Genomic DNA, 14,137 nt, shown 5'->3' with positions numbered 1-14,137 from the left:
TACCAGATCACGTCGGTGGTCACCAAATTGTTAGGATTGCGTAAATTCAAATCTGGTATCAGGATAAATATAACAATGAGTCACCAATTTTATACTATGTATTTTTTATTAGCTAAGTAATAAATGGCAAATGCAACTTTCGTATATACGGGCTCACTGTAATACCACGCAGGGCAGAACAGGGAACTGACAAGACGTATGTAAAACAGTATTCTTTATACTGTGATAGACAGTTCCAACCCGTCTGTTGGCCTGAATCCGCCGATAGGAACTTCGCTGAAAGACGTCCAATGGCTCCACCGAACAAGGACAACCATATGTACATGCACAAAAGCGTATAGTGCGATCAGTATAACATAGTCTTCACAAAATGATGATATAACTTTTAGGCATGAGATACTGTATGTAAAATGTTGGATCAAATAAGAGCAAGAGATTATGGACATTAAATGTAAAGGTTTTTATTACAATGCAATTAATAAACTTCAAATTCAGCCTCAATTTCTTCTCTTGCTCAACATAAAAACTGATAAGTACAACATTGAAATAGACATAAAAAATAGATAATTTGTTATTCCGGCAACTGCATTAAAGTAAAAGAAAAATAGTGACCAGTAGATTTTATCATCAGTCTGGAAATGTACACTTACTTCATCAACTTCCTGTCTTGCATCAGGCCATTGTCTTTACAACTAATTGTGTTTCTTCTTTCCTCAGTCATCATTGACTTTATATGGCCTTAAACTGCTATGTGAAATCAGTACTCAAAATAAATTGGTTAAAATAAAGAGTATCATCCAACCACCACTGTAGTAACAGTTAAACACTTTTCATCCTTGAAAATTCTACAAATATGCAAATAATCAAAGAGACCAAAATGGTGAATATAACAACTAAATACTAATAGAAAACAATTACAAAATACATACTGCCCATAAAAATAATTAATATCCATTGGCAAAATGCTTAAAATGCACTTTTCTTATTCACTTGTGCATAGACCCCATCTAGGTTGTTAAATGATCTGCCCCTTTTTTTTCAATGTTAGTCTAAAATGATATACCCAAATCTAACTGCCTGTAGCTCAGGCCCTGAAGCAAGGATATGCATATTCTTGGTACCATTTGAAAGGAAACACTTTGAAATTTGTGGAAATGTGAAAGGAATGTAGGAGAATATAACACAATAGATCTGGTAAAAGATACTACAAAGAAAAAACAAACAGTTATTTTGTATTATTTTTTGTACCATCATCTTTGAAATGCAAGAGAAAGGCCTAATGTATTATTCCAGCCCAGGTACATATATTATATATTTTGGCAACTAGATGGCAGCAGTGTATGTGCAAAATATTAGACTGAGCCAATGAACCATTGCAAAATGGTATCAATACTGCCCAAATGTGCCTAATTTGTTTATTAATAACTTTTTATGTTCAAAATTGTGCGCTCTCCTCAAACAATAGCATGTTATTCTTTCACTGTAAAGGCTACTGTAAATTGGACAGTGCAGTTAGATTAACAAGAATGTAAGCTTTCTGCCAATATCAGACATGTCTATGTCCTGGGAAATTTTCTTGTTACTTACAACCTCTTGCTAATTGCATTAGCCTACGTTAGCTCAACCATCCCGTGGAACGGACACCGATCCTGAAGTAGTTTTAACTGGAGGTTCCTGGGCCCCTCTCCCGGTCACACTGACTTCAGCGTATTCACTCTCCTGCCCCTGTTCCCTGTCCAGGGCTACAGCTGGTGTCTCTTTGGGCCGAAGTTTGGAGAAGTCTATCTCACCGTAGTGGATCTCCTCAGGCTGGTCTTCTGCTGGTTCCTCTGGTTCCTCTCTGGTCATGGCCTGATTAGTATACACCATCCCAACTGGGGAGTTCTGTGGAGAGAACACAGAAAGGAAAAGGTGCCAGGAACCATACTTTGTAAGAATAATGAACTGATAAGGCATTAAGTTATACAACACATTACACATAGGATGTGTAACATACTGATATCAATTCCTATTAACTGACAGAAGTACAAAGTTCAACAAATATGCTGTTATTATTTGTTGTTCTTATAGGATGTGGCATCATTGCTATCGGTGTGGTCTTATCACCCTAAATTTCCTCTTAAATTATTTTTTTTGTACTTCCTTCATTGCATTTTGTAGATGGGTTTTAAAAGTTTAGCCTTATTCCCACCTGTCCCAGTGGATTGTCTGTCCTTTCAAGTCCATCAGCGAGCCTAGATTTTCTCTTCCTGGAAGACATTTAAGAATACTTTCTGAATGCACTGAGAAGGATTTCATATACAAAAGCACAAACACAAAATAAATACACAGTTTTGCAGAGGCCGGAAAATATTTTACCATCCAAAGAAAGTGATCAGGATGATTAGCAAAATTACTCCCAAGGTTCCTCCTGCTCCTGCGATTCCCAAAACCCTTGGGTTAAGAGGTTCTTCTTGCCCTGAAAATACAGCATATATTATGGTCATTTCTTTCAAAAATAAATTAAAACAAGTTTTTCGAAATTTTTGCAAATGTATAAAAAAACAACAACAAAAAAAACACTTTGCATAAGTATTCAGACTCTTTGCTATGAGACTCGAAATTGGGCTCAGGTTCATCCTGTTTACATGATCATCCTTGAGATGTTTCTAGAACTTGATTGGAGTCCACCTGTGATATATTCAATTGATTGGACATGATTTGGAAAAGCACACACCTGTCCACAGTTGACAGTACATGTCAGAGCAAAAACCAAGCCATGAGGTCGAAGGAATTGTCTGTAGAGCTCTGAGACAGGATTGTGTCGAGGCACAGATCTGGGGAAAGGTACCAAAAAATGTTTGCAGCATTGAAAGTCCCGAAGAACACAGTGACCTCCATCATTCTTAAATGGAAGAAGTTTGGAACCTGCAAGACTCTTCCTAGAGCGCGCGGCCCGGCCAAACTGAGCAATAGGGGGAGAAGGACCTTGGTCAGGGAGGTGGCCACTCCTCAGTAAAAGCCACATGACAGCCCACTTAGAGTTTGCCAAAAGGCACCTAAATAACTCTCAGACCATGAGAAACAAGATTCTGTGGTGTGATGAAACCAAGATTGAACTCTTTGGCCTGAATGCCAAGCTTCAATGTCTGGAGGAAACCTAAAATGCTAGAGCTGCCACGTTCAACTGTAAGTGCTGTTATTGTGAAGTGGAAAGTCAAGGAGCAACAACGGCTCAGCCGCGAAGTGGTAGGCCACAGAAGGTCACAGAATGGGATCACTGAGTGCTGAAGCGCGTAGCGCATAAAAATTGTCTGTCCTCAGTTACAACACTCACTATTGAGTTCCAAACTGTCTCTGGAAGCAACGTCAGCACAATAACTGTTCGTCGTGAGCTTCATGAATTGGGTTTCCATGACCAAGCAGCCACACACAAGCCTAAAATCACCATGCACAATGCCAAGCGTTGGCTGGAGTGGTGTAAAGCAGATCTCTATTGGACTCTGAAGCAGTGGAAACTGCGTTATCTGGAGTGATGAATCATGCTTCACCATCCGACAGTCCGACAGACGAATCTGGCAATGGCGGATGCCAGGAGAATGCCACCTGACCCAATGCAGTGTCCAATGTAAAGTTTGGTGGATGAGGAATAATGGTCTGGGGCTGTTTTTTCATGGTTTGGGCTAGGCCCCTTAGTTCCAGTGAAGGGAAATCTTAACGCTACAGCATACAATGACATTCTAGATGATTCTGTGCTTCCAACATTGTGGCAACAGTTTGGGGAAGTCCCTTTCCTGTTTCAGCATGACAATGCCTCCGTGCACAAAGCAAGGTCCATACAGAAATGGTTTGCCGAGATCGGTGTGGAAGAACTTGACTGGCCTGCACAGAGCCATGACCTCAACCTGATCGAACACCTTTGGGATGAATTGGAACGCCGACTGCAAGCCAGGCATAATTGCCCAACATCAGTGCTCGACCACACTAATGTTCTTGCGGCTGAATGGAAGCAAGTCATCGCAACAATGTTCCAACATCTAGTGGAAAGCATTCCCAGAAGAGTGGAGGATGTTATAGCAGCAAAAGGGGGACCAACTCTATATTTATGCTCATAATTTTGGAATGGGATTTTCAACAAGCAGTTATTCACATACTTTTGGTCATGTAATGTATATCTAACCAAAGATTGTGTCCTATGTGCCCCTGTGTTACCTTCAATAGCTAGAAGCACTTTCATTGACTTCTCAATGCCGTGATAATTTCTTGCTTCACAGTAGTACATCCCTCCATCACCAACAGTCACATTGATGGTGTAGGTCTGTCCAGATGCTACCTGTGTTGGTTTACCCCCACAAATCTGGAACCAGGTGAAGTTTGTCACAGGAGGGTTGGCAGTGCTGCTGCAGGTCAGATTCACACAACTTCCCACTGATACTGGATCAGCTGGACTGAGGGAGGCTGAGGTGTTTTTAGGAGAGACTGGGGGAGAGGGGTTAATTAGGAGTGTATCTGGTATTTTGAATAGTCTGATCAATACCGGTCTATGACATAATCATCAGTGAAAACATAATGACAGAATGATTTACAGGATCCAGGGACTAAATCTTACATAAAACGTTAAGCGTCATGGTATGTTCAGCTGTCTTGTTGCTTGTTCCTACTGGGTAGACTGCAGTACAAGTGATGTTCTTCTCATGATGAAGGTGTGAAGCAGTGAATATCACCGTGGAGAGAACAGATTTGGTTTGATCTGAATTCTCTTGCAGTTGGTTCTCAGGTGTAAACAGGGTTGGGAGAGTCCATGTCAGTTTAGGAGAGTGTTTGGGACAGGGTGCTGCAGCAGAGCAGTTCAAACTGACAGGCCTCTCTTCCTTCATCTCACCTGAGACAGTAATCTTGGGTCTGAGAGGCAAATCTGTAATACATTGCAGGTTAACTTATTTTACACTCACGGTTGGGTAGGTTACTATCTAAATGTAATATGTTACAGTTAAAAGTTACCTGTCCAAAATTGTAATCAGTAATGTAATGTACGGATTACCAAAATGTAGTAACATAATCTGATTACTTCCAGTTACTTTTGGAATCCATCAAACACATTTGGTGTGTTCATTGTGGTCTCTGATTTAAACCTGCACATTTTTTCAATGCTGAATTGAATGTCATTGAGAAAACAGAAGTGTCTAACGTATTTGTATTCCGCAAACATAATTTCTGAATTTAAATGTAATCGAAAAAGTAGTCATCTACTTTTTCAAAAGTATCTGTAATCTGATTACAATTAATTTTTTGCTGGTAACGTAAGTAATTGCAGTTTCCGTTGTTTGTAATATATGATTACATGTAATCAGTTACTCCCCAGCCCAGTTGACACTGACAGCCACACTGTCCACTTGTTCTTATTCTACTTGTGTAATTTGATGCAAGGACTCTAAACAGATTTTTTTGGGGGATAAACAGTTAAATTGTCTCTTACCTCTGACAACTATAAGAACAGACTTCTCAGGGTCTGTTGCGCTGAATGGTCTACTCTCAATTCTGAAGAAGTAGCTGTTAGTGTAACTAGAGGTTACATTGAAGAAGACTGTGGTGCAGTCCTTCCAGGACATGTTTCCAGTTATCTTCCCTTGATAGGTGTTGTATGTCTTACTACTGTTAAATATCACAATGTTCAGCCTGCCACTAAAGTACGGTGATTCTTTAATCCACACTCCGGAGGTAATTAATGTGCTGTTAAATGTAGAGCAATCTTGAGGAACTTCAAATGCACATGGGATTTGAACACAGGAGCCACTCAGTACATCCAATTTCTCTGGCATTGTGGTGATCAAATGTCTTTGGCCAAAACAGGCCAAAACACCTGCAATATCAAGGTCAACATCAGAGAGGTTATGTGATATTTTCAGTAGTCTCTGTCGATATGCCATTACAGTTAAATAAGATTAACTTATTTCAATGTACAGGTGATTCATGATACTGTATGTCGAGATTACATGCCCTAGACTGGAGCATACACATATATGGAATACATAATAAGAATGTATTTGAATTGAGACAATTAAACTGCAATTATCCGTAGTCAAATGTGTCAGGATTTGGCCAGGGTTGTTCCGGTTTTTGGTCACTAGATGCCCCCATTGTGCTTTTTGACCTTTTGCTTTCCCTTGATCCCCATTATTATTTGCACCTGTGCCTCGTTTCCCCTGATTGTATTTAAACCCTTAGTTTCCCTCAGTTCTTGGCTCTGTGTTTCTGTCAGGACCCAGTTACGAACCCGGGTCTCCGGAGTGAGAAACAGTCACTTAACCAACTGAGCCACGAATAGTCGGCAGAACCCAGAAGATGAGGCAGACACAGCAGTACTTGAGACGGTGTGTTTAATAAAGTAAAAAGTGAAGTCCTTCAGGAAAACATGTAACTCCACAACCTCAAAAGGAATTCCACAAGAACAAGGTAATCCACAAGGTAATCCTCCAAGACAGAAAGGCAAATCCACAAGGTGGTAGGTATAGCACAAAAAGGCTCAAAAGATACTCAAAAACAAACAAACAAGAACAAAAAAACAGAATTCCACAAGAGCGTCCACCGGGATCAACAAGAGCTCACAGAATACTAGGGCTGGGTGCTAACATACAAACACAGAGCAAAGAACTGAGGGAAACTAAGGGTTTCAATACAATCAGGGGAAACGAGGCACAGGTGCAAATAATAATGGGAATCAAGGGAAAGCAAAAGGTCAAAAAGCACAATGGGGGCATCTAGTGACCAAAAACCGGAACAACGCTGGCCAAATCCTGACACAAATGTACTCTATTTTCACATTGAGAAAGATGGAAATATAGCTCATACCATAAAATGGAATGACTTTATCTTTGTCCTGTTCATAACTACAAAAAATTGGAGCTGTGTGGAAAACTCACCTGACATAAAGAGGCCAATGAGAAACATGTTGTCAGTACTACATGCCATGTCAGAATTCACATTCACCTGAAACGGTACAAACATACACTTAATGGTAAAGTAGCCTAACTCACACAACACTCTGACATCAATTTCTCTGCACCTACTCAAATGGCATTGGAGGAGAAGATCACTTCGGATTTTCACCTTCAATGAATGTTGAAGAGTCGAGGAGAGAGGATGCAAGGAGTGAGGAAGACAAGGCCAGTAACTGAAAGGTAGATGGTTTGAAGTCCTGAGCCAACTACGTGAAAAATATGTCTGTTCCCTTCAGCGACTCACTTAACCCTAATTGCTCCTGTAAGTTGCTATGGTTAAGAGCATATGATGCATACAGAAAGTATTCAGACCGCTTGACCTTTTCCACATTTTGTTACATTACAGCCTTGTTCTAAAATTGCTTAAAAATATTTTCCTCATCAATCTACACACAATACCCCATAATGACAAAGCAAAAATAAATAAAAAACAGAAATACATTATTTACATACACCACCAGTCAAAAGTTTGGACACAGCTACTCATTCAAGGGTTTTTCTTTCTTTTTACAATTTTCTACATTGTAGAATAATAGTGAAGACATCAAAACTATGAAATAACACATATGGAATCCTGTAATAACCCAAAAAGGGTTAAACAAATCCAAATATATTTCATATTTGAGATTCTTCAAAGTAGCCACCCTTTGCCTTGATGACAGCTTCAGTCTTGGCATTCTCTCAACCAGCTTCACTTGGAATGCAGGTGAAGGAGTTCCCACATATGCTGAGCACTTGTTGATTGCTTTTCCTTCACTCTGCGTTCCAACTCATCTCAAACCATCTCAATTGGGTTGAAGTCGGACGATTGTGGAAGCCAGGTCATCTGATGCAGCACTCCATTACTCTCCGTCTTGGTCAAATAGCTCTTACACAGCCTGAAGGTGTGTTGGGTAATTGTTCTGTTGAAAAACAAATTATAGTCCCACTAAGCGCAAACCAGATGGGATAGCGTATTGCTGCAGAATACTATTGAGATAATGCCAAGTGTGTGTAAAGCTGTCATCAAGGCAAAGGGTGGCTACTTTGAAGAATCTGAAATATAAAATAGATTTGGATTTGTTTAACACTTTTTTTGATTACTACAAGATTCCAAATGTGTTATTTCATAGTTTTGATGTCTTCACTATTATTCTACAATGTAGAAAATAGTAAAAAATAAACAAAAACCCTTGAATGAGTAGGCGTGTCCAAACTTTTGACTGATACTATAAGTATTTAGACCCTTTGCTGTGAGACTCAAACTTGAGCTCAGGTGCATCCTGTTTCCATTGACCATCCTTGAGATGTTTCTCCAACTAGATTGGAGTTCACCTGTGGTAAAATCAATGAATTGGACATGATTTGGAAAGGCATACACCTATCTACAGTGCCTTGCGAAAGTATTCGGCCCCCTTGAACTTTGTGACCTTTTGCCACATTTCAGGCTTCAAACATAAAGATATAAAACTGTATTTTTTTGTGAAGAATCAACAACAAGTGGGACACAATCATGAAGTGGGACAACATTTATTGGATATTTCAAACTTTTTTAACAAATGAAAAACTGAAAAATTGGGCGTGCAAAATTATTCAGCCCCTTAAGTTAATACTTTGTAGCGCCACCTTTTGCTGCGATTACAGCTGTAAGTCGCTTGGGGTATGTCTCTATCAGTTTTGCACATCGAGAGACTGAAATTTTTCCCCATTCCTCCTTGCAAAACAGCTCGAGCTCAGTGAGGTTGGATGGAGAGCATTTGTGAACAGCAGTTTTCAGTTCTTTCCACAGATTCTCGATTGGATTCAGGTCTGGACTTTGACTTGGCCATTCTAACACCTGGATATGTTTATTTTTGAACCATTCCATTGTAGATTTTGCTTTATGTTTTGGATCATTGTCTTGTTGGAAGACAAATCTCCGTCCCAGTCTCAGGTCTTTTGCAGACTCCATCAGGTTTTCTTCCAGAATGGTCCTGTATTTGGCTCCATCCATCTTCCCATCAATTTTAACCATCTTCCCTGTCCCTGCTGAAGAAAAGCAGGCCCAAACCATGATGCTGCCACCACCATGTTTGACAGTGGGTATGGTGTGTTCAGGGTGATGAGCTGTGTTGCTTTTACGCCAAACATAACGTTTTGCATTGTTGCCAAAAAGTTAAATTTTGGTTTCATCTGACCAGATCACCTTCTTCCACATGTTTGGTGTGTCTCCCAGGTGGCTTGTGGCAAACTTTAAACAGCACTTTTTATGGATATCTTTAAGAAATGGCTTTCTTCTTGCCACTCTTCCGTAAAGGCCAGATTTGTGCAATATACGACTGATTGTTGTCCTATGGACAGAGTCTCCCACCTCAGCTGTAGATCTCTGCAGTTCATCCAGAGTGATCATGGGCCTCTTGGCTGCATCTCTGATCAGTCTTCTCCTTGTATGAGCTGAAAGTTTAGAGGGACGGCCAGTTCTTGGTAGATTTGCAGTGGTCTGATACTCCTTCCATTTCAATATTATCGCTTGCACAGTGCTCCTTGGGATGTTTAAAGCTTGGGAAATCTTTTTGTATCCAAATCCGGCTTTAAACTTCTTCACAACAGTATCTCGGACCTGCCTGGTGTGTTCCTTGTTCTTCATGATGCTCTCTGCGCTTTTAACGGACCTCTGAGACTATCACAGTGCAGGTGCATTTATACGGAGACTTGATTACACACAGGTGGATTGTATTTATCATCATTAGTCATTTAGGTCAACATTGGATCATTTAGAGATCCTCAATGAACTTCTGGAGAGAGTTTGCTGCACTGAAAGTAAAGGGGCTGAATAATTTTGCACGCCCAATTTTTCAGTTTTTGATTTGTTAAAAAGGTTTGAAATATCCAATAAATGTCGTTCCACTTCATGATTGTGTCCCACTTGTTGTTGATTCTTCACAAAAAAATACAGTTGTATATCTTTATGTTTGAAGCCTGAAATGTGGCAAAAGGTCGCAAAGTTCAAGGGGGCCGAATACTTTCGCAAGGCACTGTATATAAAGGCCCCACAGTTGACAGTGTATATCAGAGCAAAAATCAAGCCATGAGGTCGAAGGAATAGTCTGTAAAGCTCAGGGACAGGATTGTGTCGAGGCACAGATCTGGGGAAGGGTACCAAAACATTTCTGCAGCATTGAAGGTCCCCAAGAACACCGTGGCCTCAATCATTCTTAAATGGAAGAAAATTGGAACCACAAAGACTTCCTAGAGCTGTGGGGATGTTTTTCAGCGACAGGGACTGGGAGACTAGTTCGGATCGAGAGAAAGATGAACGGAGAAAAGTACAGAGAGATCCTTGATGAAAACCTGCTCCAGAGTGCTCAGGACCTCAGACTGGGGCGAAGGTTCACCTTCCAACAGGACAACAACCCTAAGCACACAGACAAGACAACGCAGGAGTGGCTTCGGGACAAGTATCTGAATGTCCTTGAGTGGTCCAGCCAGAGCCCAGACTTGGACCTGATCGATCATCTCTAGAAAGACCTGAAAAGAGCTGTGCTGTGACGCTCCCCATCCAACCTGACAGAGCTTGAGAGGATCGACAGAGAAGAATGGGAGAAACTTCCCAAATACAGTTGTGCAAAGTTTGTAGCATCATACCCAAGAAGACTCAAGGAGTCTGCCAAAGGTGCTTCAACAAAGTACTGAGTAAAGGGTCTGAATACTTATGTAAATGTGATATTTCAGTTTTTTTATTTTTAATACATTTTCAAAAAAGTCTAAACCTGTTTTTGCTTTGTCATTACAGGGTATTGTGTGTAGATCGATGAGGGGAAAAATCAATTTATTCAAAATTTAGAAGAAGGTTGTAACGTAACAAAATGTGGGAAAAGTCAAGGGGTCTGAATACTTTCCCAATGCACCGTATGTAAAACACATGCACTCCCCTCTGTATGTATTTGGACAGTGAAGCAAAAATGATACATTTAGCTCAATACTTCACCATTTTAGATCAAATGTTTCATATGAGGTGACAGTACAGAATGTCACCTTTTGTTTGTGGGTATTTAAAAAAAACTGTAATGCCCAGGGTGTAGTGAAGGAAGAGGTCAGGCGCAGGAAGCAGAGAGTTGAGAGTAGAGATACTTTTAATACACCACACTGGTGAAAACTACGCCAACCCAAACAAATTCCCCAAACATGGGGAACTAAACAGTTCAGCAACACACACACACGCGCACGCACACACACACACACACACACACACACACACACACACACACACACACACACACACACACACACACACACACACACACACACACACACACACACACACACACAACCGTGACTTACAGTCGTGTACACTGAAAATAATCCCGCACAACCAGCAGGTGCAACTAATAAATAGACAAGGGGGGAAAAAGGATCAGTGGCAGCTAGTAGGCCGGTGACGACGACCGCCGAGCGCCACCCGAACAGGAAGGGGAGCCACCTTCGGTAGGAGTCGTGACAAAAACACTGTAGTAAATATTACAATAATGTCCCAAAAATCACTACATTCCGCAAAAACAGTACAGTTTTTAAAACTATAGTAAATACTACAGTATTTAATTTGCATATACCCTGCCCACTCCCCTCTCCCATATCCCAATTTGTGCCACCCATAAGTGAAAGACCTACATGCCAAGTCTAGAGCATGTATTGTGTTCTCTACAGGTTATAGAAAAGAGCAGAAGCGCTGAACTATCTGTTCAGATCCCAGTCCTACCGACCAACAGGTTATGGAACATTTTTATCATTTTATCTCAAGACTTAGTCGGTAAAGACATTACATACTACAGTAACGTCTGCAAAAACACTCCAGTGGATACTATAGTATTTTTTTCATGTGGGTGTTTTGATGTAGCCATTAACTTCCTTTCTCATCATTATTCATGATTCATTCTTAATCATGGCATTATCAGGATTAGAGATGTATTGCATTGAACCATCCCCGTGTCCAGTGGTGGAAAAAGTACAGAATTGTCATACTTCAGTACAAGTAAAGATACCTTAAAGTATAAATCATTTCAAATTGCTTATATTAAGCAAAGTAGACAGCACACTTTTCTTTTTTTCTTTACAGATAGCTTTACAGATAGCACACTCCAACACTCCAACATAATTTACAGATAGCCAGGGGCCCACTCCAACACTCAAGACATCATTTACAGATAGCCAGGGGCCAACTCCAACACTCAAGACATAATTTACAAATAGCCAGGGGCCCACTCCAACACTCAAGACATCATTTACAGATAGCCAGGTGCCCACTCCAACACTCAAGACACAATTTACAGATAGCCAGGGACCCACTCCAACACTCAAGACATAATTTACGAACAAAGCATTTCTGTTTCATGAGTCCCCCAGATCAGAGGCAGTAGGATAGACCAGGGATGTTCTTTTGATAATGCGTGAATTTGACAAGTACTTTTGCATGTCAGGGAAAATTCATGGAATAAAAAGTACATTATCTCCTTTAGGAATGTAGTTAAGTAAAAGTTGTCAAAAATATACATAGTAAAGTACAGATACCTCAAAAAAACTATTGTTACTTAACTACTTTACACCAATGCTCATATCAAATAGGTATTTCAGTTTTGAAGCAAATACATGAACTATCAGCAGTACTTTGAACATTTTAAATCTCATTACTTGCAATGAATTTCCTTCATTTCATTTGAACACTAAAATTAAAAGATAAGATTGTGAAAAAGTCAAACACTTGCCTTACAATCATGAAAACCATCCACAGGAAAGGAGAAGCTATCACACACCCGTAGTGGTTTCTGATAAACAAAAGTGTTATAATTAAATTGAGTCACATCAGTCACATACTTCCTATTACTATCGTTTAGACTGTTTGTCCAGTTACCGAACGGTTGCTGGTTAGAATACCAGAGCCGACAAGGTGAAAAAACTGTTGATGTGCCCTTGAACAAGGCATTTAACACAAGTTTGCTCTTACTGTGATTGTTTTCAATTCAAATGGTCAGAAATAAACAAAAATAGCTTCTTAGCATGAGCAATTTCTCAAGCATGAATTTTGCTAGGACTGTCAGGTGTGGTCTGAGTGGGGAGTGGAAGATGGAAAACTAGCTGTTACTGGCAGAGAGGTTTAGAACTCTCTGATTGGTATTTTAAGTAGTTTACCGACTGGTGACGTCACCAGATTGGCAAAAACTCCATTCCACCAAAAGCAGGCAGAAACTTCAGGCAGTCTTTTCAAAAAGCTCTTACATTAAAAGGGAAATATCCCCCCCGTCCCTGTCAGAACAACCTAAATTTGTCAGGGCATGGACTCTACAAGGTTTCGAAAGCAATTAACAAGGATGCTAACTCTATATGCTTCCCACAGTTGTATCTAGTTGGCTAGATGTCTTTTGGGTGCAACCCAGCAGTGTTGCAGTTCTCGACACAAACTGGTGTGCCTGGCACCTTCTACCATTAGAGCGTTGGGCCAGGAACCAAAAGGTTGCTGGATTGAATCCCCGAGCTGACAAGGTAAATCTGTCATTCTGCCCCTGAACATTTCAGTTGAATGCATTGTTGTACAACTGACTAGGTATCCCCCTTTCCCTTTCCCCATTCAAAGGCACTAAAATCTTGTCCTGCCCATTCAACCTCTTAATGGCATATATGCGCAATCCATTTCTTAATTGTCTCAAGGCTTAAAAATCCTTCTTTAACCTGTCTCCACCCCTCTAACTACACTGATTGAAGTGGATTTAACCAGTGACATCCATAAGGGATCATAGCTTTCACCTGGAAATTTTACCAGGCAAGTCAGTTAAGAACAAATTCTTACTTTCATTAACGGCCTAGGAACAGTGGGTTACCTGCCTGTTCAGGGGCAAAATGACAGATTTGTACCCTGTCAGCTCCGGGATTTGAACTTGCAACCTTTTGCTTACTAGTCCAACGCTCTAACCACTAGGCTACCCTACCCTTGTCAGTCCCTTGTCAGTCTAGGTCATCAGTCTAGGTCATGGAAAAGGCAGGTGTTAATAATGTTTATACACTCAATGTATACATAAAACACAGGGAAACTACATTTTTGACTGCACTGGGCCTTAAAGTGGATGCTTTAAAAGGCTATGTGCTGGGCGTCCTAATCAAATGTGAAACGGTGCACGCAAATGTGTATATGCTAATATTTGAAAAATCCCCTT

At 40.4% G+C, this 14,137-nt stretch overlaps 1 protein-coding gene across 2 annotated transcripts; it reads right to left on the bottom strand.

Annotated features, from left to right (window-relative positions):
• Window positions 1-245: 245 nt before the first annotated feature.
• On the bottom strand, window positions 246-13,383 carry LOC135517344 (B-cell receptor CD22-like). Of its 2 annotated transcripts, none has more exons than XM_064941561.1 (9): window positions 12,934-13,383; window positions 12,700-12,754; window positions 6,900-6,966; window positions 5,456-5,839; window positions 4,589-4,894; window positions 4,192-4,458; window positions 2,359-2,458; window positions 2,192-2,249; window positions 246-1,884 (listed from the first exon to the last, which is right to left on the bottom strand). In XM_064941561.1, the coding sequence occupies exons 2-9, from the start codon at window positions 12,712-12,714 to the stop codon at window positions 1,621-1,623; spliced, it is 1,461 nt and encodes a 486-aa protein (XP_064797633.1). In that variant the 5' UTR covers window positions 12,715-12,754; window positions 12,934-13,383; the 3' UTR covers window positions 246-1,620. The 2 variants fall into 2 exon arrangements, with proteins under 2 accessions (XP_064797633.1, XP_064797634.1); XM_064941562.1 differs by having other exon boundaries at window positions 12,695-12,754; window positions 12,934-13,380.
• Window positions 13,384-14,137: the final 754 nt, after the last annotated feature.

The sequence above is a fragment of the Oncorhynchus masou genome, chromosome 28 (assembly GCF_036934945.1).
Source record: "Oncorhynchus masou masou isolate Uvic2021 chromosome 28, UVic_Omas_1.1, whole genome shotgun sequence".
Classification (NCBI taxonomy): domain Eukaryota; kingdom Metazoa; phylum Chordata; class Actinopteri; order Salmoniformes; family Salmonidae; genus Oncorhynchus; species Oncorhynchus masou.
This window is presented reverse-complemented; position numbering and strand designations above follow the sequence as displayed.